Source organism: Gobio gobio, assembly GCF_949357685.1.
Source record: "Gobio gobio genome assembly, chromosome: 19".
NCBI classification, from domain to species: Eukaryota; Metazoa; Chordata; class Actinopteri; order Cypriniformes; family Gobionidae; genus Gobio; species Gobio gobio.
Window position 1 is genome coordinate 9,333,920 of NC_137112.1, and position 25,133 is coordinate 9,359,052.

At 37.5% G+C, this 25,133-nt stretch overlaps 4 protein-coding genes across 5 annotated transcripts in view; 2 read left to right on the forward strand and 2 right to left on the reverse strand.

Moving 5' to 3' along the window:
* Window positions 1-58: 58 nt before the first annotated feature.
* spcs1 (signal peptidase complex subunit 1) lies at window positions 59-1,248 on the reverse strand. Its single transcript, XM_079844034.1, has 4 exons — window positions 1,116-1,248; window positions 573-632; window positions 408-494; window positions 59-329 (listed from the first exon to the last, which is right to left on the reverse strand). The coding sequence occupies exons 1-4, from the start codon at window positions 1,149-1,151 to the stop codon at window positions 198-200; spliced, it is 315 nt and encodes a 104-aa protein (XP_079700160.1). The 5' UTR covers window positions 1,152-1,248; the 3' UTR covers window positions 59-197.
* A 1,691-nt stretch (window positions 1,249-2,939) lies between these two features.
* Window positions 2,940-10,649, forward strand: glt8d1 (glycosyltransferase 8 domain containing 1). Its single transcript, XM_079844690.1, has 10 exons — window positions 2,940-3,066; window positions 3,273-3,306; window positions 3,382-3,480; window positions 3,567-3,777; window positions 6,215-6,323; window positions 6,423-6,507; window positions 7,714-7,826; window positions 9,282-9,448; window positions 9,663-9,775; window positions 9,869-10,649. Exons 2-10 carry the CDS (start codon window positions 3,291-3,293, stop codon window positions 10,051-10,053), a joined length of 1,098 nt encoding a protein of 365 aa, XP_079700816.1. The 5' UTR covers window positions 2,940-3,066; window positions 3,273-3,290; the 3' UTR covers window positions 10,054-10,649.
* A 1-nt stretch (window position 10,650) lies between these two features.
* gnl3 (G protein nucleolar 3) lies at window positions 10,651-24,489 on the reverse strand. Its single transcript, XM_079844689.1, has 15 exons — window positions 24,167-24,489; window positions 23,960-24,018; window positions 22,155-22,295; window positions 21,904-22,032; window positions 21,751-21,831; window positions 21,498-21,633; window positions 21,306-21,409; window positions 20,124-20,268; window positions 19,914-20,001; window positions 19,546-19,723; window positions 15,254-15,396; window positions 15,011-15,147; window positions 14,767-14,927; window positions 10,994-11,078; window positions 10,651-10,907 (listed from the first exon to the last, which is right to left on the reverse strand). The coding sequence occupies exons 1-15, from the start codon at window positions 24,177-24,179 to the stop codon at window positions 10,795-10,797; spliced, it is 1,713 nt and encodes a 570-aa protein (XP_079700815.1). The 5' UTR covers window positions 24,180-24,489; the 3' UTR covers window positions 10,651-10,794.
* pbrm1 (polybromo 1) overlaps window positions 24,265-25,133 on the forward strand; it is a 47,555-nt gene continuing 46,686 nt past the window's right edge. For both annotated transcript variants that reach the window (XM_079844686.1, XM_079844685.1), the window contains exon 1: window positions 24,265-24,376. The gene's annotated coding sequence lies outside the window, so the exon portion shown is untranslated. The remainder of the gene's footprint in view (window positions 24,377-25,133) is intronic.

Consider the following 25,133-nt stretch of genomic DNA (forward strand, 5'->3'; position numbering starts at 1 on the left):
GCTGTGCTTTCTTTTGCACTAACAAACCGTTAAAAAAAAAATAAGTTCCACACAAATATAGCAAACGCAGTTCTTTATTACACATATTGAATGTTCAAACTGACAAAAATGAATGGGTTTTTATATAGATTTTGTTGGTTTACTGTATATCTATATGGCTTTTCTGTGCCAAATCCAAAATGAAATGCTGCTGTGAATCACTTGTGCTTCTTCTTCTTCTGACTCTGATTCTCTTGAGGTTTGTCACGGTTTTCTCCAGATGTCTCAGGAATGGCCGGCTGCCAGCTCAGAGGGCTTTTTCTGTACATCGGCCAGGGAGGCAGGGTGAGCTGAAGAACAGGACACACGCATTACACAAGAGGATTTTCGAACCTTTACATCAAGCAAACAGAAGTCCCATGACATACCAAACAGGATACTGTGAATCCAGCCAACATTATGTAAACCGTCCACCCAAACTGCTGAATAAATAAGCCATAGATGAAGCCGATCACCTGCAAGGAAAAGGACGTGAGGCAGAGGAGAAATGACAACGTTGTGTTGGGTGTGAAGGTGATGCCAGTGTTGCTTACCGCTGACACCAGAATGATTCCTTGGAAAATTTGCTCGGCGAGTTTCTGTCCCTTATAGTCCTGCAAATAATCAGTGTAAATATATATAAGAATACTCACTGTAGATCATGCATAAGACACACTTTCTCTTGGTGTAGGTTTTGCAAAAAAATACTAATATATTCTAGTGTAAATAAATAGTTGGACACATTTCAATTGCAAAATACACCCAATATATGTAATGGATTACGTCATAAATAAGTGGATCAATACTGTATGCTTTTATAGTAAGACATTTTTGTTCATAAATGTTACATCCCCAATTGCTCCCAAAGCTGTTCAGTGCACACTAGATTCACATATTTAATAGGTAGCTTTCGTTCTAACTAGTTGGTGTTATTGTGCTGATTACAGCAGCAAAACCAAAGTTTTATTTTAAATAATTAATATTTGCAAGGGCGACGCTAGTAATGCGTTAGCTGCTAACATATGTCAGTGTTTTGAAACGGCTCTAACCACCTCAATATAAACACTTGCATTGTAATGTATCAGAGGAAGGCTTACCATATGTGTCGGAATGGATTTAAACATTGAAAGCATTTTGAAATAACAAAATAAAGCTGCTATTCAGAAGAGAGTGATGGTTTCCTGTTTGAAAGTGTGTACGTAGAGATCCGCAGGACCCCTTAAAAAACATCGACCGGCTAAAATGCATCCGATCCTCGTGGATCTGTGAAAAAAACCTCTAGTGAACTCTGTGCAAATTTTGATTAAATAATAGGATGATAAGCTTTCAACGCTGTCTGTAAAATTCTAAATTAAAATACATTTATGTTTTTAATCAGGCAGCATCCTAGACGCAAACTTCAGACCATTTATGGTCATGGGCGTGTTGATGTACGTCATCAGCCGCTGAAACGAACAGATCTGTAACTCATATTAGAGAACGTGAGGAGTTTGATTCAGCTCAGTGACTCGAATCTTCTGTATCATTTCATTTCGTTCTGAAAACAAAATTGTGTGTGTGTGTGTGTGTGTGTGTGTGTGTGTGTGTGTGTGTGTGTGTGTGTGTGTGTGTGTGTGTGTGTGTGTGTGTGTGTGTGTGTGTGTGTGTGTGTGTGTGTGTGTGTGTGTGTGTGTGTGTGTGTGTGTGTGTGTGTGTGTGTGTGTGTGTGTGTGTGTGTGTGTGCAAATAAATAAATAAATTAAATGCATAAATCCACGTATTCCTGCATAAATAAATCAATTAATTAAATGCATAAATCCACATATTCCTGCTTAAATAAATCAATTAATTAAATGCATAAATCCACATATTCCTGCATAAATAAATCAATTAATTAAATGCATAAATCCACATATTCCTGCATGAATAAATAAATTAATTAAATGCATAAATCCACATATTCCTGCTTAAATAAATCAATTAATTAAATGCATAAATCCACATATTCATGCATAAATAAATCAATTAAATGCATAAATCCACATATTCCTGCATAGATAAATATATAGATAATTCAATGTGCGAGGGGATAAATAATTGAATAAATAAAATGAACGTTTGTTCATTTTTGACTGTAGCTATTTTTCATTGGCCTAATATGCTAATGAGGGGGGTGTCAATCAAACATCAGAAGGCGGTCTGTGTCATGTATACTTGTTTGCCACCATTGGCTGATGGATGTTCAAGCCCTCCTCATTAGCATATTAGGCTGAGGAAAAATAAATAAAGAGCTACCTTCAAAAATGAATAAACGGTTAAAAGGGGGAAAAAAATTACAACTTTCAGTTTAGCATTTGCTTTAAAACAAAATTGTATTACCCCCAACATTCATTTTATTTATTTAAGTATTTATCTCCATGCACATTTAATTATGTATGTATGTATGTATGTATGTATGTATGTATGTATGTATGTATGTATGCAGGAATATGTGGATTTATTATTTACGTATTTATTGGCACATTTGTTTATGTATTGTTTTTGAAGGGTTTGTTTCGTCCTCCATAAAAGATGTCTAGTTCAGGGATGTAGATTGTTTCAAGTGGCATTATTGGCATGGCAAAAAGTGTTTACGTTGCCAACGCATTAATAACATTAAAGTAAAGACAAACACATTAACACACAATTCAAAAAAGAGAAAAGCAAACCAATCAGTGCCGCTCATTCAGATTCAAATCATCGACTCGTTCGTTTTGCGAACTGAAGGGGGCGGGTTCGTTCAACAGGTCAAGCCAATGAAATGCTGCTTCACAGACGGCACTCGAATTCTATTGGCTCTCGCTACAGTCTGTCTTGGAGGAGTTGAGTCGGCGAAAGAGAGACTGATTCGTTGAATCAAAAGATTCGTTGGCTGTTGTGCTCTATCGTGATGCTATACAATCAGTGAAAGGTCTTTTGGGCTCTGGCTGGCGTGTTCACTGCAGGACTGAAGGGTAACTGGACTTGTTGATGTTGAGTTGGCGTTTTGGATGAAGAGCCGAAGAGAGTCCAGACGTTATAATAAACAAGGTTTGTGCACACCTGCAATTCTCAAGGCTTTATGTTTGAACAGTTTTGGAGTTGCTTCTTTGCTAAAATGCATTTTGTTTGTATAAGCAGGTATTTTTATCTATGTTTTTAACCTGCTTGTGTTATATTCCACTTCAGCCTGCAGTTAAATACATATTTCTGTCGTGTTGTTTTCTGTTCACTCATGTTGGTTGGTTTTGATTCAGGATTGAATCTCGAGTGCCATGACTGTACGAAGAGGTGAGTATATACGAGTTTTCAAGCTTTCTTTAAACGTTATATGTTAACATTTGACACATATCCTCTTTTTTCCAGTCAATGTGGTTATTCTTGTGCTGCTTGCCATCGCCTTTTTAATCATTTTGCATCGAAATCTGCTAAATCTCAATGATTTCCTGAAGCAAGAGAATCCAGGTATGAAGATGCTGATGTTGGTGAAGTGTAAAAGTTTTTGGCCCCCTGAAATGCAGCACCTCACTGGTTTTCCTTTGTGTTTGCAGACACAGTGCCTGGGATGGCCCTGCCCTTTGAGACTGACTTCCTGTCGGACCATAAGGTCCTCAGAACAGGAGATGAGATCCCAGTGCTCATCACCGCTCCAGAGGAGAGGCTGGGAGCCGCTGTCACCGCCATGAACAGCATCTACCGCAACAGCAAAGCTAATGTAGTGTTCAACATAGTGACTCTAAATGAGACTGTGGTCCATCTCAGGTACACCTTATATATCGCATTACAACAGTTTATTAAATCAGGGGTTTTCAAACTGGGGTCCGCAAGGAGTGCTACGGGGGTCCATGACAAAGTTTACAGAAAAACAAAAAAAAACTGTTCAAGAGTTTGGAAACATAATGTTTTTGAAAGAAGTCTGTCTTTTTATGCTCATCAAGTCTGCATTTATTTGATCAAAATACAGAAAAACAGTAATATTGTGAAATAATATTACAATTTAAAATATTTTTTTTCTATTTTAATATACTTTACAATATAATTTATTCCTGTGATCAAAGCTGAATTTTCAGCATCATCACTCCATTCTTCAGTGTCACATGATCCTTCAGAAATCATTCTAAATGATGATTTATTATCAATGTTGTATTTTTTTTACCCTGTGATACTTTTTTCAGGATTCTTTGATTAATAAAAAGTAGGGTTTTTTTTTTAAATAACCGCTTTTATTTAAAATAGATATCTTTTGTACCCATATACACTAACGTTCAAAAGTTTTGGGTCAGCCATTTTTTTTGTTGAAAGAAAGAAATACTTTTATTCAGCAAGGATGTATTAAATTGATAAAAAGTTATGTATATTTTTTAGAGAAGATTTCTATTTTTAATAATTGCTTTTTATTCCAACATTGATAATAAATCAGCCTTTTAGAATGATTTCTGAAGGATCATGTGACATTGAAGACTGGAGTAATGATGCTGAAAATTCAGCTTTGCATCACAGGAATAAAGTACATTTCAAAGTAAATAAAATTAATATAAATTAATAATACATTTCATTTTAATTTCAATATTATTTTAATCATATTTCACAATATTATAGTTTTTTCTGTATTTTTAATCAAATAAACGCAGGCTTGATGAGCATAAGAGACATCTTTAAAAAAAAATAGTAATAATTTTTCCAAACTTTTGACCGGTACTTTGTATATATATAAATAATATTAAACTAAATGAATAAGAACTTGATTAACAAATCTAACATTTGTTAGACATTTGTTAATCATATTAATTTAGTACCATTCCACAGTGATTAGACCAAAAAAGGGAAATGCTAAATTATATTTTACGTTAACCTGACAAGCCAGACCCACATCAAGATTTTGGGTCTGGGAACTCACCATTGGCTTGACTCAATCCGAGGGGCGGGATAAACGGTTGTCTTTCAAATTCCCTCTGCACAACCAACCAGAGCAACGAAGAAGGTGAAGCAGAGCTAGTTGATAGATTAAACTTTCTCCGTATCCGGTCGGCAAAACTCCGAACACATCTTCCTTTCTTAAGAATGACTTCAGTGCCGTTCTTTGTTCTTTCCTCAAAGAAAAGCTTAACTCCAAGTCTTCCAGAGTCGCGGCCAAAGCCGATTCGAAAGACCGCCGTTCGCCAGCTTCTTTGTTTTCACGTAGCACGCGGAACCGCCACAACTCTGCCGTCATTATGTTAAGCCCGCCCACCGACTCTATAAACGATGTGATTGGCCTGACCAGAGTTTGGTTTTTCCAGCTCGCAAGCCAACGGAGAGTTGCTAGACGTCCTGGCTGCAAATTATATTCGCTGCCGCTAGGGTGCGTCTAGATTTCTAGGCTAATTTTACGCTTATTTATAATATTTTTCCACAGTATAAATGTAGTCTTTAGACATGAAACTAATGATTTATTCATCAATAAATATCACAATTTTATAAAAAAAAATGCATCTAACAGTACAGTATTATAGGAGAAAATATAATACAGTACTATTGTGAATTTTAGGATGAGGGTCGATTGCATGAGACTGGTCATATTTGGGAGTCCATGGCATGTAAGGCCCTGTTTACACCTTGTATTAAGATGCGTTGTGGTCGATCGGATCACGAGCAGATGAGGGAGACACATTCCTGTTTACACCTGGTGTCTCTTTTTTGTCCACTTTTAACCACTTCTGTCCTGATTTCTTCAAGGGGAGGGTCTATGGGCAGGTAAATGTGTGGGTTTTTTTTCAGATCTTTCGATCTAATGGACAAAATAAGCTTGTGTAAGCTTTCTGATTGCCGCAAGACCACGCCGAACACTGTGAGTGTGTGTGTGTTAGAAATTAGAAATGGAGACGAGAACATTGTGCGTTGGACGTTTTTCATCTTCAAACCAAACTTGGGTCTCCAGCCATAAAAGTTTGAATCCCTTCTGGCTAGTGCACTTCCCATAATGCTTAATGTCAGGTAAGTAGGCGGAGAGTAGGCGCTCTTTTGTGGCTGTTCAAATGTATTTTCGACTATCTCTGGAAGTGGACAAGCTCAAAATGTGTTAGCGTCGTCCCCTTGCGATCTGATCGATCAAAACACATCTTAATAGCAGGTGTAAAAAGATTGAAAACCCCTGTATATCAAACTATATTGTGTTTCATTACCTGTGATCATTGGTACACATCATTATTTCTCATTCCAGAACATGGTTGAGTAAGACTGACTTGAAACATAAAATTATCATTTTTGATCCGAAGATCCTGGCGGGGAAAATTTCGAATGATCCTCAGAAGGTGGAGGCAGTGAAGCCGGTAATCGTGTGAAAATGCTACTATTTGAATAGAAGTGTACGGTGTTGTGTAAATGCCAGTCATACATCATCATAACCGTATATGTATTTTATTTTTCAGTTGACATTCGCCAGATTCTACATGCCAGTTTTCTTGCCGGATGCAGAGAAAGCAATTTACCTAGATGATGATGTAATTATACAAGGTGAAGTGCATAGTTTTATAGTTTTTAAAGAGCCCAGAAAACACATCTTGTCCACAGGGGCATATCCAAATATTTGTCCAATCACATCAGTCTAGAATGAGAAATATCTGAAGGAGCCTGAGAAGTTTTGAAACAGCGCCACCTAGTGGAGATTTTTATTTTTCAAATGCTTATAAGTTTGGGTGTGGTTGACATATTTTCATGGGAGTAACTTTTTTTTGTCTCCTGAATCCTTGCCGAGTCAAACGATACCAGACTTGCCATGTTTCGGCGTATATGGTTTGTGCAGCGTGGTAATTTAGCGCTGATAAAACGTTAGCTGATATCTTCGAAACCACTAGTCCGATCGAGACGAAACCAGCGTCAGAAGTTCGGAAACATAGGTCGATAGTAATACTTCAATGCCCAAATGTCAAAATATTGATAGTAAGGGGGAGTAAAATCCAATCAAAGTCAGGTGAAACGTGTTTTTTCATATAAATGTCTATAACTCCAAATCGAAATGAGAGATTTTCACCAAAATGGACACACATGTATGGGCTCACTCTGAGGACACAAAAAATGGGAGGATTGTGCCTCTTGGTGGCACTATAATAGAACAAAACATGAAAATCCCATTGACTACAATGCATTTTTCAGCCTTTTTGCGTAAAATCATCTTAAAATGTGTTTAAATGCTCATTGCTGCAGTTGATCTGACACTGCCAGCCATTTTGGCATGTCTTGTCTTCTTCTTTACGCTTGTTAGTAATTATGTCCACCACAATATTTGGAGGCCCCATCCCTGCTAAATTTACAGGAATTAGGAGTGCCCATATATTAAAATATTTAACTAAAGAATTTTAAACTAAAAGATTTCTGAAAGTTTAAAAGGGTGTATTAACATTACACAAGGGTGTAAATTCTGTCATTAATTCCTCACCCTCATGTTGTTCTAAACCTGTAAGATCTTTGTTCATCTTCAGATTAGAACACAAATGAAGATATTTTAGATGAAATCTGACAGATTTCTGTCCCTCCATTGACAGCTACTCAACTACCACTTTGACTCAAAAAGTCAATCATAAAGGGATCGTAAAACTAATCCATATGAATTGAGCGGTTTAGTCCAAATTTTCTGAAGAGACTCGATCAACATCTGCATATTTTACGCACACAGAAAGTCTGCAACAATAAGTGCTAATTGTATTGTTTTCTATGGTTCAGGGGACATTCGGGAGCTTTTTGACACCAGTCTTAAGTTTGGCCATGCAGCAGCTTTCTCAGAGGACTGTGACTCCGCCTCCTCTAAAGGAGTCGTCAGAGGAGCTGGAAACCAGGTATGATTACTCTGTCATCATCTCACCTGCCTGGATTCCAGAATCCACACTGTACTGTCAGAATATTAGCATCGTGTGAGATGACAGACACACAGAGAAATATGAAAACGCAGGAAGACACAGGTCTCTCATTATCAGAATACAGCCATGGTTTTTAAATATATAAACCATTTATTTTCTATATTTGTACACTGTCACTGTGGTGTAGAATTATTCATGCAATCCAGCCCCAATTCAAAAAAGCTTTTCAGAACACATTTCATATACAGTCATGCGCAAAAGTTTACATACCCCTTGCAGAATCAGCAAAATGTGAATTTTAATTAAGTTATTTTTTATTTACTGCTGTCCTGAATAAGATATTTTACATAAAAGATGTTTACAAACAGTCCACAAGACAAAAAAAAGTTGAATTTATAAAAATGACCCTGTTCAAAAGTGTATGAACCATTAATTATTAATACAGTGTGTGGTTCCCTGGATGATCCACGGCTGTGTGTGTGTTTTGTGATGGTTGTTCTTGAGTCCCTTATTTGTCCTGAGCAGTTAAACCGCCCAACGTTCTTCAGAAAAATCCTTCAGGTCCCAAAAATACTTCAGTTTTCCAGCATCTTTTGCATATTTGAACCCTCTCCAGCAGGGACTGAATGATTTTAGATCCATCTTTTCACACTGAGGACAATTGAGGGACTCAAACACAACTACTAAAAAAGTTTGAAACATTCACTGATGCTCCAGAAGGAAACATGACGCATTAAGAGTCAGGGGGTGAAAACCTTTTGAATTTGAAGATAAATTGTACTTAATTTGTCTTGTAGGAAACATGCAAGTATCTTCTGTTGCTTCCAAAGGGCAGCACTAAATGAAAAAACTTCTGAACTAAATGAAAAAAAAGATATTTAAAGGAACACGCCGACTTTTTGGGACTTTAGTTTATTCACCGTATCCCCCAGAGTTAGATAAGACCATACATACCATTCTCATCTCCGTGCGTGCCATAACTCTGTATGTGTATATATATATATATAATACAATACACTAGGAATGTGTACAAGGGTTTTTTTAAGTAAAGTATTAAGTTTAAGTTAGGTTTTCAAGCCTTTTAAGTAAAATAAAGAAATAGTATTGCAATAAAAAAAATAGTATTTTTTCTCCTTAAGCTCTTGCTGTTCCTGTCACCTAAGAATAGAATAGCAAAAAACTGATGTGACTAGCCATCAGAACCGAACCGAAAACCGTGGTTAAAAACCGAGGTATGTATTGAACCATGGACTAACTGTATTGTTGCATCCCTAGTATGGACTTATCTAACTCTAGGGGATACGGTGAATAAGCTAAAGTCCCAAAAAGTCAGCGTGTTCCTTTAAACAAAATAAGAAACATTTGGATGTTTTCACCCCCCAGCTCTTAAATCCTTCAGACTGTATTTACATGGATTTGTTTTACCTGCTACAGAACAGCTATATTGGTTTTCTGGACTTCAAAAAAGAGGCGATCAAGAAGCTCGGCATGAGAGCAAACACTTGCTCATTCAATCCTGGAGTCTTTGTGGCTAATTTAACCGAGTGGAAGCAGCAGAACATCACCAGCCAGCTTGAGTTCTGGATGGAGCACAATGCTAAGTTAGTATCATGTTTTATTACTTGCATCGTGTTCTGCTCTTGTGGAAACTATATCATTCATAACATTTTAAGGACAGCTGTTGCATGTTACTAGGCAAAGACCTGGAATAAAACCAGTGTTCAAATCCTCTAGATCTCTAGTCGAGATCTAGGCTTAAGACATCTTGAGGCGGTCCAGGGCTGTTAATGGTTTTGTGTGGTCGTTTTGCTCTAGAGAGGACCTTTACAGTAAGACTTTAGCGGACAGCATCACAACGCCACCCATGCTCATCGTATTCTACAAGCACCACGCCAACATTGATCCCATGTGGCACGTCCGACATCTCGGTAAGGAAATCAGAGGCTCTGGCTCATGAATATAAAGCAGCTTTCTGAATCTTTGTGACCAATAGTTTTTCATTTTGATCTTTACGTTTCTAGGGGCGACGGGAGCGGGGAATCGGTATTCTCCTCAGTTTGTGAAGGCTGCTAAACTTCTCCATTGGAACGGACATTATAAACCGTGGGGAAGAACCTCCTCTTTTTCTGACATTTGGGACAAATGGTACATTCCAGATCCCACAGGTAAATTCCACCCAATCCGGAGACACGCTGAAGAAAAATAGACTGGTTTGGACTAAATAAGACACACCCACACGAGTACTTTGTGGAGGGACTTTGTTCGTGGGATTTCTGGATGCAAAATATGGGGCCTTAATGTTCTTTCTAGGCCTTCAAGAAACCCAAGTTACTGGGACCAACATTGGAAAAGAGCAATTCAACACCAATCAATGCACTACCTCAGCATTCATGGTCCAATTATAAAGTAGTAACACTAAAACATTTATGGTACAGCTTTTACATTTTGTATACTACATCCATGCAAGTGTCTAGATTAAATATGTGGTATAATCCTGAATATTTTGGGGAGGAATTGTGGACCTGCTTCTTCCATTTCATTATCAAATATATTAGTCTGTTTCAGGGCTTAAGACACAAACCTGTGGCAATGAATTAACATTTCCGATTGTTTCTTTGACACTACAGGAACTACTTTCTCCTTCTGTTACGTGTTCCGTTATATTTCTGTGGATCCATGTTTTTTTCCACATGTCAGCTGTTACTCAGCATGTCAAGTTGTCTAATATGCTAATTTGTACAGAAACAGAAAGTGTTCTAACAAAGTATTGAATAAAGCTCAGAATGAGTTTTGTATACAATGCAAGAGTATTAACCCTTTATTTAGTCAAATAATATGGAACGTACATTTATTATGTATTAACACACACAGATGCACTCCAACCGAGTGCGATTTCATAATCCGATTCCTCTCAGTCCATAAAAAATCTGCATTTGTTGATGAAATGTTACACAAAATCTGTGTTGAAATCATATGCGTCGTCATTGTTGTTGTGCTGCATTGATGTCAGGTCAACGTTGACGGGGACGAACTTCACTTTCGTTGCTTTAGTTGGCTTGTCTACAGAAGATAAAAGACAAAACAACTGAGATAGACAGAACACATCAAAAAGGAAGCGTAATGTTGTAAATCACAAAACGACATACCTTTTCTCTTTTGTGTTGACTCCTGAATCGGTGTCGACTCCTGAATCTGTGTCACTGTCTTTGAAACAGGGGGTTCAGCCTCAGGCTTAAAAACAAAGTGTGTCAATCAATATTCAACATCCCACAATTACTGCATTCTGAGAAACTATAGACAGCAGCTGTGTACCATAATCTGTTGACATGACACATTTGTAAAAATAAATATGCGGGACTTCTCCAACTATTTAGTCCGCTTAAACCCCATCCCTCGACAATCAACTGCATTTTTTCAGTACAATACGACATATCATCCAATCAACAACTGATGGATAGAAATGATACTCATCCTACTTTCCTTCTTTGTAATTCATTTCACTTAGATGCATGTCAGTTCTGTCTCTACTTCGGTTCAAACTCAACTTTAAAGTAACACGATATTGGGAAAAAAAAACTGACATTACGATGTTTTGTTTTTTCTGTGATGTATATTGTGATGACTTTGAATGGCTCTATTGGGGTGATTTTGTAGGGGAGTGAATCTGCATAAACAAGTTGCAAGCATTAGATATACAACAGAACAAATTAAATAACAGCTCTTTAGCCCGTTTTCAGGCAAGTCTAACAGTATCAGTACAAAAAACGGAATAATCAAATTTAAAATACTCCATAGTCTGTATAAATCTAGAAGATACAAAAGTTATTTTCTCCGTATTTTGTTGTTTGATTCAGCAGGTTTATTACGCTGCTGTCACTTTAAGAGCGAATGCACAGAGCAAACACAATCCATTTTCCGTTCTCAAATATTCATCTATATTACTGATCCGCCCGCATTGACACTATGATAATTGAACTGAGCTGGATGACATCACTGTGTTTGCGTGCGGTGCGCAAACAGAAAACAGCACAAGTTTCGTCTTCTTTCGGGTCTTCTTGCACTCTAAGGGCTTAAATTGCTTGAATGTTTAAACCGACAGGACCTAAAAAACCAAATTATTAACTTTCACTCCATAGCCCTATTTGACGGTAATTGTTTCATGTGGAAGTCCGCAAAAATAAAATGTGCATGCCACCTCAGTGATCAAACTCGTGCATTCGGATGGTGATTTATTCACGGTGGAGAAGCGAGTTTTGTGATCCTGGGAATGTGCTGCTCACGTGGTCAATAACATGATTGTCTGCTGAAAATAAAGTCATATGCTTGGTATAAGAATAAATGCATATTTAATTTAATAATATCCTAATTATTACTAAATAGGAAGGTATATAGACGCAATAGTTAACATGGTTTTCGGTCATTTTATTCCACATGGAAATGAGTGAATACAGCCTCTTATTTACATGAGGTGAATAATGCTGCTTGGTTATTTTAACATATAATTCTCAAATGTGAACATGCTTTTATTTAAATTTTTTGAGCGGTGATGAAATTTCAGTAATAAAGTCTAGATCTTTAAAATTAATCCAAATTACAGCAAAACGCAACCGTATGGTGCCCTGCAGTGGTCAAAAAGGATATAAGTGAATTTTGAAGTGATATATTCTTGAAACTCAGAGATGTGGATTCGGACAGCAATTAAATTACCACATGACCTTGGTGTTTGTAAAAAAAAAATTTGCGATAACCGTTAAAAATTCTCCCCACGATAAGAATTTGTCTTCCCGCGATAATAACGATAAAGCCTAGTCGATGGCGCGACCCATCCGCACAGTGCCGCCGCTGGTCGTTATTACTTTATGATGGCCGCGGTGGCTGCATCTGTCACTTTGTATAGCTGAACGGGGGTTGGAGAGAGAATTGTCTTGTGGTGCCCCCCGCAGCACTCACTCGGTGCCCTAAGCACCGTGCGTGATGGGAGCGGCGGCACTGAATCCGCATCTCACGTGCAGAGCGAAAACAACTATTGCGGAAGCTGCGGAAGAGTTCATAGCTAAACGAGGGGCTACCTGAGGGCAATCTGAACCTGTACATACAGATGTATTTTCACTCGCTGAGCACTTGGACTGAGCGCTTAAGATATTCGCTCTCTCAATCGATCGGTAAAGCACACTATTTCAGTTCATCTCAATGAATAGGCAGTGTATTTGACGCGCAGTAAACACTAGTGTGAGGCGCGCGACTGAGAGAGCTCAGTGTTTCACACACACTCAAAGAGGGAGCGAGAGAGTCTTATACCACACAGAATTGACGTGCTACATGTAAACAATATCCTTTGTTGTATTTTCCTGTAAAATAATGGCGTTTATTTGGAATTATTCAGCCTTTCGTGAACAGGAAGAAACGAATGCACAAACGGGAATCTCATTGGCTGGCGAGCACCTATTACTGCGCCTGTTTTGATTTAAGCAAATCAGTTGGAATGAGCGCTGACAACGTGATTAATATTCATGAACCCAGAAGCTCATTATTCCTTAGTCCAGTTTATTTTTCTTAGTAGAAGAATTCGTGGTATTATTAACTCAAATTACTGAAGTTCTATCATTAAATCATTATTTTCAACTTTTTTGTAATCTGAAGACATTTTTGGATATTTACTTTTGCTGTTTCTGCTATTTTTACCACTGTTTGCACCATGACATGAGTGTATGAATACATACAGAATCGGTTTACATTTAAAACTTGTCATTGATTTTAATTATTATTGTTTGCATTGTGTGATGTTTTTCAGCACAGTTGCACTATTTAAACTTTACCTGCACTTTTACAGAAGACAATTATTTATGCAACTTTTCCATTTCTGAAAAGGAATTTTACATTTAAAAAAATCAAATAAATAAATAAATAAATATATATATATATATATATATATATATATATATATATATATATATAGTGTATTATAGGAGCCTATTTGATGACAGGCACGTTTTAATAGATCATTGTTTGTTTTTCTGAGTCTCTCAAGAATGCATGCAGCTTTCACTTGTATCCAAAAACATGGGGAATGATACTACATTTATCGTCATTGATATCGTTATCGCAATAAATTCTAGAAAATATCGTGATAAATTTAAGCCCATATCGCCCATCCCTACTGACTAGCCCCTGTCAATTATGAAAATACCTAATGACCCCACAAGAAACGATTACCACCCAGATAGGGCTTATGATGGTTAAAAACCTTTGCAATTAATCCGAGAATCACATGTGTTTCAAATCGTGGTGCCTGGTTCACACAGATCAGGTATCAACTATGATCCCTATACTTGACATCACCACATGTGGCCATCATGACATTTATTGTGCAGCTGATGTGAAGTTACCATTTTAATATTTACTTCATATACGCGCATGTGCAAAATATATATGCAAGTTACCAGGCTTACCTGGAAGTGAAATATTGGATATAATTTAGCAAAGACCAGTTAGTAGGTGATTTCAATCAAACTAATCTCACGTCAACATGTTAAATGTCTCGGGCTACACTTTTAAAACTGTGTTGGCTGTTTATGGCAATGCAGTGCTTTGCTGTACGGCCTTCCATTGTAAATGCATTACTGTAAATAGGAGTTTTTTTACGTACTGCAACAACCCTAAATTATCTTTTGTAGTAATCGACAGCATAAGAGATCTTGATGCTTTGAACCTCAGACACTTCTTCAATGTGCACTCTGAGAAACAATGACATGTGTCTCATACATGGTTTGTGAATATCGAATTTACTGGAGTTGCTGTCAGAGAGAGATCAGAGTTGGATTAAATGGTCATCAAGGACTTATGTGAAGAAAAACTCATCATTTCTCATGGTCTCTGATGACAGAAGTGCTCCAAAAGGCAAGTCGCTCATATGAAGTACCTCATCTTTGCTGGTGGTCATGTCCACCTCCTCTGCTACTGGCGTTGCTGTTGCTGTCGTTGTTATCGTCTCTTTAGGCAGCTCACTGTCATTCAGCACACCAGCAGTGGGGCCTTTGGAGTTAAAACTTATACTGCTCGTTAGATTTGGGAACCGCACACCTGAGGACAGGTACATTTCATTAATATGTTGTTTCCTAAAATATCAAGTGTTATATTCTGATTTGTTCAATGAACCGATGTACCTCTGATAACGTTCTCGTTGCCCTTCCTCACCATGTCCATATTCAGACCCGACTGCAGTTCAGTCACAATGGCATCAGAGAGGTATGAGGGGAGGCCCTGCCGCTCTGGAGCTCTGCTGTTGTAACTCAGTTTAGCCCTAAAACATCAACACAACACTTAGGAAGAGGGAGGCTACAGGACAACTGCTGATTCGACTTGAACACAAAAAGAGTTATGTATGGTGAATATAATCTGAAACGAACCCAGTCCAATCGTTGAGGAATGTCGTGGCTGCCAGCTCTGTGTTTGGAATGCTACCTTTCTGCAGGAGACCTCGTTTCTTGGCCAAGGTGGTCAAGAACTCCAAGGAGTTTCTGTAGTCTGGGACATTATACTGTAGCATTATCTGAAAGAGACACATGAAACAGCATTACTGTATGAGGTTAAACAGAAAATGAACCCCATCCAGTTTTGCAGTTGTCTTTTGTATATTTTTGTAGCCACCATTTCATTCTCGTGTGTAATGCAGCTCACAGTCACTGAACGCGTAATTGATTGATCATATATAACTCTGGACAGGTTCTCTTGCGTGCGTCCGTTTTAACGCGCCTTGACTAACATACAGTCTGACAACTTGGATCTTACAGTGTGACATGGCTTACAGCAGGGATCATGTTCATTTAATCATAAATCGCACTGTGCACCCAGCTTTAATTTAGAATTCTATGAGTTTCTTAGACCTGCCAACCTGTATAAAAAAAAAATTCTGGTACAAAACTATGCAAAAATCTGGTGACGCCTTTGGGGCAGGACATATCAGTGAACTTCTTTCCTAAAAATATCCTTTAGTTTACAGCACAGACTGGAATACCAGATAGTTTATACCACAAACGTAAGCAACACAGTTCAGGGCTCCAGACTAACATTTGAGAGCACCTAACAGTTCTACAGCACCTGATCTGGTGGAGCTGGGGGGAAAAATCAAAGTTGATGTAATCCTAAATATACTATTGATTTGCATTAATAAGTGCAGTAACCAATAATATTACATGTTTGTTTATTGGAAATATAACAGTGTAGCACTGAGCTTGAATTGATATGCAGATCAAATTAACTTTTATTAACAAAAGTAATGTGCAAAAACGACTAACGTGGGAAAATGCAAATAATCTACTCTTATTAAATGTACCACTGCTCTTCTATAGCATCACACTGAACTAACAGACACCTTCAGTGATTTATAGAAGTGCTCTATATAGGGCTGAACGATACATCGAATTTTCATCGTCATCGCGATATGAACTCGCGCGATGAACACATCGCAACCGACAGCCTGACACGATGAATAAGGGAAAACAGTTTATTACATGCGCCAATCTGAGTAACGTATTCTGAATACTTGGATTACTTCCACATTGAATTGCATTGTATAAGTGTAGTAATGCGGCCATCAAATCCTGCTTACTAAACATATATTATAAAATATTTAGCTGCCGTCAACGGGGCCAATGGCGCTTGGGCTGGTAAATCAGCGCATAGGAGAATGTAAAGTTGCACGTCAACTAAGCAGGGCACCGGCGGTGGTCGGCCAAAACACCTTTTTCTGTTTGTAAATGCTGTTTTACGTGAATATTAATGATACGAGTGAAGCACAAAGCTTCATTTACAAAATAAATAATAGGTTTGCAATTAAATGTTACATCACAGCCATGGAAACATATGGATTCAGGCCGAACGAGAGAGGAAGCTTTGTGTGGTGAGACAAATTTAAGATTGCTTGCATTTTGCTATCTGGTCACACAATTTTCCTCGAATTTAACAATAGGCTTAGGCTTACTCCATTTTATTCTACTGGACATGGAATCTCTTATTTGTTTCCCCAAATCCTCATTTACGTCTCTCACAGGGGATTAAACGTGTCTTCCTTGTTTGATTAATTTAGGAGTAGCCTAGGCTATTTTCGCATCATTTACTGTGTTAAAGTAGAAAACGGAGTAGGACAGATACATTTTACTTCAAACTTTACTTTATTTAACACAGTTTGTGCTTGCTATTAGACTTGGTCAAATGTATGTGTTTATAGCGTATTTCATACACGCCGGAGATTTTTAGTTTCGCTTTCTCTCAAAGCGCATAATCAAACAAAGCCTCAGTTCTTGACCCTGTGGAAGATAATTTCGTTCTTCACATTTTACTACAAGTAGCCGATCAGTTTTGGAACATCAGGAGAAAACATTAAGATATCAGAAAACGATGCTTCTTTCCTGCTCGTGTCTTCCCTTTCAGCGCAAAGAGGCATGATGCACGTCTGTGAGGAAATATAAACAAATTTTTTCTTTACCTAATATTTAACTTATACTATTTATATTTCGATTATTTACAGATATTTATTTAAATGTTTTACAGACTGTAGTTTGTTGTTTCACTGACGGAAGTAGGGCTACTAAAATAAACACGCATGTTTGAGCCTTTATATATATATATATATATATATATAAAATATATAGCCTATATATACACACGTCAATGTCAATTAAATAGCCTACATTTTGAAAATAAAATATATAAACGAATAATATATTTTACGAATATATAACAAATTTATATATATAATATAGGCTATATAAAAAAATATATATAGGCGTGCGTGCGTGTATAGCCGCCACCCCAACCACCGCGGCACTGCACAGTTGCACTGCCGTGTTATATTTTGTTCTCCCTTCTCTTTCTTTAATATGAAATGCTGTTTGAATTTCCAAGATAGAAACGATTTCTTGCCCTGGCTCTGTTCAGTTCTGGCTCCATCTCTACCTCTAGCTCCCGCTGCTCCTTTTCCGACTGATCACGCAAACTGTGCATTTTTTCGTTTTCATATTGGGGCGTTCTGAGAAATGCATTGAGTTGCCTTGATTTATTTAGAGAGTAAATAAACTCATGAAACAGAGAAGTATGGTTAATGTCAACAATGTAACTGTATTCTAAATATCAACTATTTAAATTGTAACTGTAACGGAATACAGTTACTCATAATATGTATTCTGAATACGTAATGCCGGTACATGTATTCCGTTACTGCCCAACACTGAACACGACCTATTAAAGCACTAAGACGTGGGAACAGTATAGCTAACATTCACATTTGAATATTTATCGCAAGTCATATCGTCATCGCAATAGTAAACAATGTTATCGCACATCGCAGCTTTTCCTCATATCGTGCAGCCCTAGCTCTATACTTGTTTTCTGAAATTCAGGTCACAATTTGAAGAAAATCTATCTTTGTCTTTGTGACTTCCAACTTTTTTCCCCGTCTATATCTACCACTATACTATAACAACTTATCATTCAGTTAGCGTTACTACATTAAGTCCATGGTAAATGCTGGGGATTTGTGGATTTTAAAGCCTTCTATCTCTTGTTCATTCATGGCACAATATTTCTTAAGACTGTTATTGTGTTATTGACTAAGAAGTCCTCACCCACTGAAATGAGAGTATAATGCTACGTTCAATAGAGCGTCAGGAGCGAGTGATTTCAACGTTAAGTCAATGGAAAGGCGCGTTGACGCACGCCTGGAGGTTCTGTGGCGCGATGGACGTGATTCTGTCTCATTTGAAGCGAATTGAGCGTTATGCGCAAATGGTGTTTTTTGACACCCGAGTTTGAATTTAAACTTTGGCGTCAATTTGCGCCGCGTTAACCAATCAGGAGCCTGCTTGGTGCTGTCACGTGGTAAAGTGACATGATGAGAAACCCTGCATAATTTAAAAATACTACTATTGTGTCACAAAATCTAGTTAAGACTTTCAGGTGGGAATGTAGTTGTTTAAAGCTCAAATCTGTGGTTTATTTAGAAAGATAGCGCCTATTTATTTTTTTTCTTCCGTTTTTGGAGTTGAGATCCATGCGATCACCGGGCGCTCAGCGCTCATTAACCCCGGCGAGAGCAGCCTTTCCTCGGCCAGTCCTTCTGACGTTTGCCGCTGGCTCTGATGTCCTGTAGTGGTTCGTCGTGTGTGGATCTAACGGGCAATCTTTGGTGTCATGAATCTATAATTTGTTGTCTGCCAAATCGTTTTGACTGAGGGCAAAGAAGTTTCATAACTTAATTTATTTTAAGGATATTTAAATATACATGCAGTGAAGATAATGTAGGAGTTGTCTGGACTACATTTGTGTGGCTATTAATGTTTAATATACATGTTTAATGAAAATGAAAAGAAGCAGAGTGGTGTTTTATGACATTTCTCCTGGAGCACCTTGAACGCGTGTCTATTTCGTTTCAAACACTCGATTTATACGCGTGTCCAATTCCAACTAGACGCTGTAGACGCGATTTTGACGCTCTATTCGCGTTTGGTGTGAACGCAGCATAAAAGAACGAGTGCGAGGCTTCCACTTTGTCTTTCCTAGCTGCACAACCTGCAATCCGAATTGACCTTGCCAAGAATAAAAGCTTATAAAAGACACTTTGCTCGTGTTTTTCAATTCCAGCTTCACCATGATAATGATTAAAGTTTATTTTTTCCACGACATGAGTAATAGTGTTGCTTACGTGCTGTTGATTGCACTGTTTGAGTAGACTCCTGACTGCTTCCAGGGGACTCTCCTCCTTCTCCTCCACCTGCAGGCTCCTGAGGGCCATCACATCTCCTGGGTTACTGGGGGCCGCCACAATCCCTGGGCTGTCAATCATCTTCACCCTTTTAGTAATATGCACTTCTTGCATACATCTATATGGGGGGGGGGGGGGATAATTGAGGGTGGTATGTTATTGAGGCTCAATACCTGCCAGCAGAAATGCATTTTGGGATATGAAGCTCAGTGTTGGATTGATGGAAGACTTCATGCTGTGGTCAGTCCAATATAGTCATCATGCTTCAAATTCACATATCCTAGAACGCTAAAATAATGAAGCTTTACCTAGTCAATCCCCTCTGTATGCCAACATGACAGGCCCGGATTTCTTTCAGACTATTGATGATGCTGCTCTTTCCCACGTTAGGGAAACCTTAAGACAAGGCAACAGTAAAAGGTTCAATATCAAACATTTTTAAAAGAAACAAAGCCGGTCAAGAAATTATTTCACGATGAATAGATTTCACCGTGGTCCAAACAAATGACAAGACTTACCGACAATGCCAACTTTAAGCATGGTCTCGCTATCTTTCTTGTTAGCCAAGTCAGTAAGCGTCTGTAGGAGACAGTCACTTCCCAAACATGAAGCAGCTCTGCTGTGATCCAGAGCTGCATTAATCCCCCTCTGCTTCTTCTGATTCTGTAAATCAGAGAATATGAGATGACAATGAGAGCGTTTACATGAACGCTCTTAACCCGATTATGCTTAAGAATGTTTCATGCATTTTTCCATCTTAAAAATACATGCTCTCAATGCAAAATGCTGAACAGTTAGTTCATGCGTTCATAACCTCAAAGCTAGATTATTGTAATGCTCTACTGGGTGGTTGCCAAGCATGCTTAAAGGGATAGTTCATCTACATTAACATCAACAAAGCAGATAGAGCAACCATTGACTACCATAGAAGGGGAAAAAAATACTATGGTAGTCAATGGTTGCTCTATCTGCTTTGTTACAAACATTCTTCAAAATATCTTCTTTTGTGTTCAGCAGAACAAAGAAACTCATACAGGTTTAGAACAACTTGAGGGTGAGTAAATGACAGAATTTTAATTTTTGGGTGAACCATCCCTTTAATAATTTTTCAACTAAACATTGAAATAAATCTAATTAATAAACTAAATTAACCATTTCAACTAAATTACTGATCGAATTATTGATCTAAAGCCCACACTGTCACTGTATGATAATTGAAATGAACTGATGACATCAGCGTTTTTTACAGAATGGCTATACAGCTGAATAAAATTATGCTGCATTATTTTCCTGTTTAACACTGTAAAGCTGCTTTGAAACAATCTACATTGTTAAAAGCGCTATATAAATAAAGTTGACTTGACTTAATAAACAAACTCCAGCTGGTCCAAAAGCAGCAGCTAGAGTTCTTACTAGAACCAGACAGTATGACCATTTTAGCCCCAGGAATGGTGAGAGAACATTGCGCTTGGTATGTTTTTCATCTTCAAAATAAACTTGGGTCTCCAGCCGACAAAGTAAATATACAAAATAAATGCAACTTTGAGTATTGGAGACTTATTTTAAAAACCATCATCAACAAAAACAGTTTAAAATGTTAGCATCCAATCAATTCTGAACCAATCAGGGCCACCCAACAGTTTTTCCTTGTTGCATATCCCATTTAATTAAGGAATGTTTTGTATTATGGAACCACATACCACAGTTCTGTCCTTTAGCTGCATCGATGATTTGAAGAGGAAAGTTGGACACTCAGCTTCAAGATACCCAAGCCATTTCTCTAGGTTTTCTTTAGGAACAAGATCTAGAAAGTAAAGAGAGACTTTAGTAACCCGTTTCCATCATGATAACTGGATGACTTTAAGGTTATGGAAATACAGACTGCTCTTTACCTATTTTGTTCAATATGAACATGAGTTTCTTCTTTCCCTCGTGTTTCAGGACGGTTTCCTCCAGCTGAGGACAGCGGCAGCCCAGAGGATCTCTAGCATCCAAAACCTCCACGATCACATCAGATGCCTCAATAACCTGCACAAGAATTCAATCCAATGTAAGATCAACCTTGTGAATGTTGGAGATCATCACACAGATTCAGGAATATATTATTGCAAATTTGTTATGCTGGATATCCGTTTGTCAACTTGCCTTGTTCAGCTCGCAGCATTTGAATTTTTTTGCGCTTTTCTCTTTAACTACCGCAGCCCTTGCTTCTCTAGCTTTCGCCCCCTGCAAACAAACAATACTGTTAGAAGTGAAGCTAGGGTCAGTGAGTTACTTTTATAGTAAATGTTTCTATACCTTTTTGTCCTTTTTTTCCTTTTTAGTCTTCTTGGCTGTAGGTTCAACTCCAGCTTCCTTCTCATTTTTCCTCTTTGCAGCTCTTTCTTGCTGTTTTACAATCTTGTTTTGCTCTTTCAGAGCTTCAAGCTTCAACAACACACAATTAATACACATCAGTTTAGTGCAAAGACATTTGCTTCAGTAATAGATATGTACAAAACACTTTACAAATTAAGTTAGATTTCCACTGGTTTTAGTAATGATCTTACCTCCTGTTTTCTCTGCTCTGCTTCTCGAAGCACTTCCTCTTTAAAAGGTGCACTGTTTGGTACTCCAACATCTGCCTTTGGCTTTCGGCTTATCCCGTTCTTCTTTGCTGCTTTCTTTAATTTACGGTTATGCTCCCGAACCTAGCAATGGAGAAAGATTACAATATTAAACATTAAGCCGTGTCATGCGTTTGTCCTTTGGACAAATAAATCAGACATTCCCTTGAGTAAAGATTACTTTTTTTTTTTTTACTTAAATCTGCAAATTTTAGACTTTTCCCCCTGTAATTGATTTCCAGATAATTTTCCCCCAACCTTATTAAATGTGTCATCTTTCTCGTCACATTCTTAAATTTTAATCAATAAATTCCATTAGAATAAGACACTATAGCGCTGTTAACAATACAATTAAAGTATCGACAAAATCCATCTTTGCACAGGAAATGCAGAAGCTGCATCTGAAGTGGCATTTAATTTCATGAAGCTTAGAGGTGGGATGAATGCCTTTACACTGCATAAATAAAGTTGTGACTAATTCTTAAATTTTTCAATATACATATATACACACACACACACACAGTACTGTTCAAAATTTTGTAAACATTACTATTTAAAATTTTTTGGAAAGAAATCTCTTCTGCTCATCAAGCCTCCATTTATTTGATAAAAAATAAAGAAAAAACAGTAATATCGTAAAATATTACTACAATTTAAAATAATGGTTTTCTACTTGAATATTCTTTAAAATATAAATTATTTCTGTGATGCAAAGCTGGATTTTCAGCATCATTACTCCAGTCTTCAGTAGGGCTGAACGATTAATTGCATTTGCGATATCACGATATGATAAAACACAATTTCCTAACCGCAAAGGCTGCGATTACGGTCTGATCACGTTTTTTCCACCATTACTATACAATGATGTATTGTTAAAATAAAATAAAAAAATAAAAACAGCAATTCGATTTTTCCTAAATCGTTACAACCGAGTCTTCAGTGTCACATGATCCTTCAGAAATCATTCTAATATGCTGATTTATTATCAATATTAAAAAGAGTTGTGCTGCTTAATATGTTTATATCATGCGATATATCTATCTATCTATATATATATGAATGATACTTTTTCAGGATTATTTGATGAATAAAAAGTTCAAAAGAACAGCATATTTAAAATAGAGATGTTTTTTTATCAATATACACTACCATTTCCGAAGTTTGGGGACAGTGATTTTTTTTTCTCTTTTTTTTTGTTGAAATAAATTAATACTTTTATTCAGCAAGTATGTGTTAACTTGATAAAAAAAATGAAAGACAGTGTTATAAAAGATTTATATTTGGAATAAATGCGTTTTAACTTTTACATCAATGAATCATGAAACTAATATCACAGGTTCCAAAAAGATTAAGCAGCACAACAGTTTCTTATATTGATAATAAATTAGCCTATTAGAATGATTTCTGGAGGATCATGTGACACTGAAGACTGGAGTAATGCTGAAATCACAAAGAAATTATAGGCCCAAGTTAAAATAGAAAATTGTAATAATATTTTACAATATTACTGTTTTTTTTCTGATAAATACAAATAAATTCAGGCTTGATGAGCATAAGAGACCCCTTTAAAAAAATATAAATAGTAATATTCCCAAAATGTTGACCTGTACAACATTGTGTGTGTGTGTTAAACCTCTAATGTACACATGGCACTTTTTTGAAACCAAGCTCTAGTTAACTGACAACCAGGTCGGTACCAAAGCCCATATTAACTTATATAATGTACATGGACAGTTTAAATGTCTTACCTTCTTTTGTATTTTGAAGCGTTTGGCGCATGACACGCGTTTGCTCGCCTTCTTCAACTCTACAAAAGACACGCGAGTTAGGTCAGTGTGTTAGACTACTCCTGATTCATCCTTATAGCCAACAATGGGTAAATATAACGATTTGCGTTGTGGTTGTATAGTTAAAGTACGCTAATAATAACCACATGTTTGAGAGTATGTACTCACTCGGTCTCTTCATGTCTGTCGCAGCTCCAGCACGCGCTCCTCTCTCTCACAGCGCAGCACGTGTCTCTACTCCTCACTTCCGCTTCCGCTTTCGCGCTGTAACGGGTTAATTTTTTTTCCTCTCAGTTTCTTAATAAATCACTCAGCCTCCTTGTTGAATGTGTGTCAGTCCTCAGACAGCTCACAGAGACAGCTGATCAGACACGGACGGTAAGGCCTGCAGCTCGCGCGCTCTGTGTATTGTTTGCAATGTCTGGTGTTCATGCTATAATAAAGCGCGAGCATCATCACGCAGAGTCAGTGTTGCATGGCCCAATGCGTGTGCGCGCGCGCGCGTGTGTGTGTCTGTATATGTGTATGTCTTTGTTTTTCTCCGCCTGTGCTGATGCATGTGTCACACAGCTTGTGTCTGCAGACACATAACGGTCCCATCGTCTTCATCATCATCACCATCGCACTGCAAAACACTGAGTCTCCTGCAGACACTGTTGAAGTGGCTGTGATTATCAGACGTGATCATAAATGCATCTGTCCACGCATTGTCTCATAGCTGCACATCACTCATGTAGGAGATGCTATTGTTATTACAGCATAATAAAAATCAGGTTTGTGCTGAAGCGGTGCCCTGTTGATATGCAGCTTCTGCATACTCTCTTACAAAAGTGTGAACATCGCTTAAATAACACATGAATGTTTAGACGTATCAGCTGCCACTAATTCTGTTAGTTAGAGGGAATTAACAATCATTGACAAGATTTAGGATTACTGCTAATGTTCTACTACACAACAATAAACAATTGTATTAAATGCTTATCTCATTGCTTGTAATTAGGGCTGTAAACTCGATGAATCACATCTAACATAAAAGTGTGTGTTTAGGTACCTATTAAGTTCACCAAAATCTACATTTTAGTGCACAGGGTATTGGTTTGAGTACAAGAAGTTATTCTCTCAGACAATGATATTT

Bases quoted from the DNA above. Each gene is read 5' to 3' on its own strand.
- glt8d1 (XM_079844690.1), top strand. The intron at 6,508-7,713 runs GTGAAGTGCATA...TCTATGGTTCAG, and splicing joins TGATGATGTAATTATACAAG to GGGACATTCGGGAGCTTTTT. The intron at 9,449-9,662 runs GTTAGTATCATG...GTTTTGCTCTAG, and splicing joins TGGATGGAGCACAATGCTAA to AGAGGACCTTTACAGTAAGA.
- spcs1 (XM_079844034.1), bottom strand. From the start codon at position 1,151: ATGCTTTCAATGTTTAAATCCATTCCGACACATATG. The intron at 495-572 runs GTAAGCAACACT...TTTTCCTTGCAG, and splicing joins GAATCATTCTGGTGTCAGCG to GTGATCGGCTTCATCTATGG. The intron at 330-407 runs GTATGTCATGGG...CCTGTTCTTCAG, and splicing joins GATTCACAGTATCCTGTTTG to CTCACCCTGCCTCCCTGGCC.
- gnl3 (XM_079844689.1), bottom strand. The intron at 21,410-21,497 runs GTAAAGAGCAGT...TTTACTTTCTAG, and splicing joins GTTCATATTGAACAAAATAG to ATCTTGTTCCTAAAGAAAAC. The intron at 10,908-10,993 runs GTATGTCGTTTT...TATCTTCTGTAG, and splicing joins GTCAACACAAAAGAGAAAAG to ACAAGCCAACTAAAGCAACG.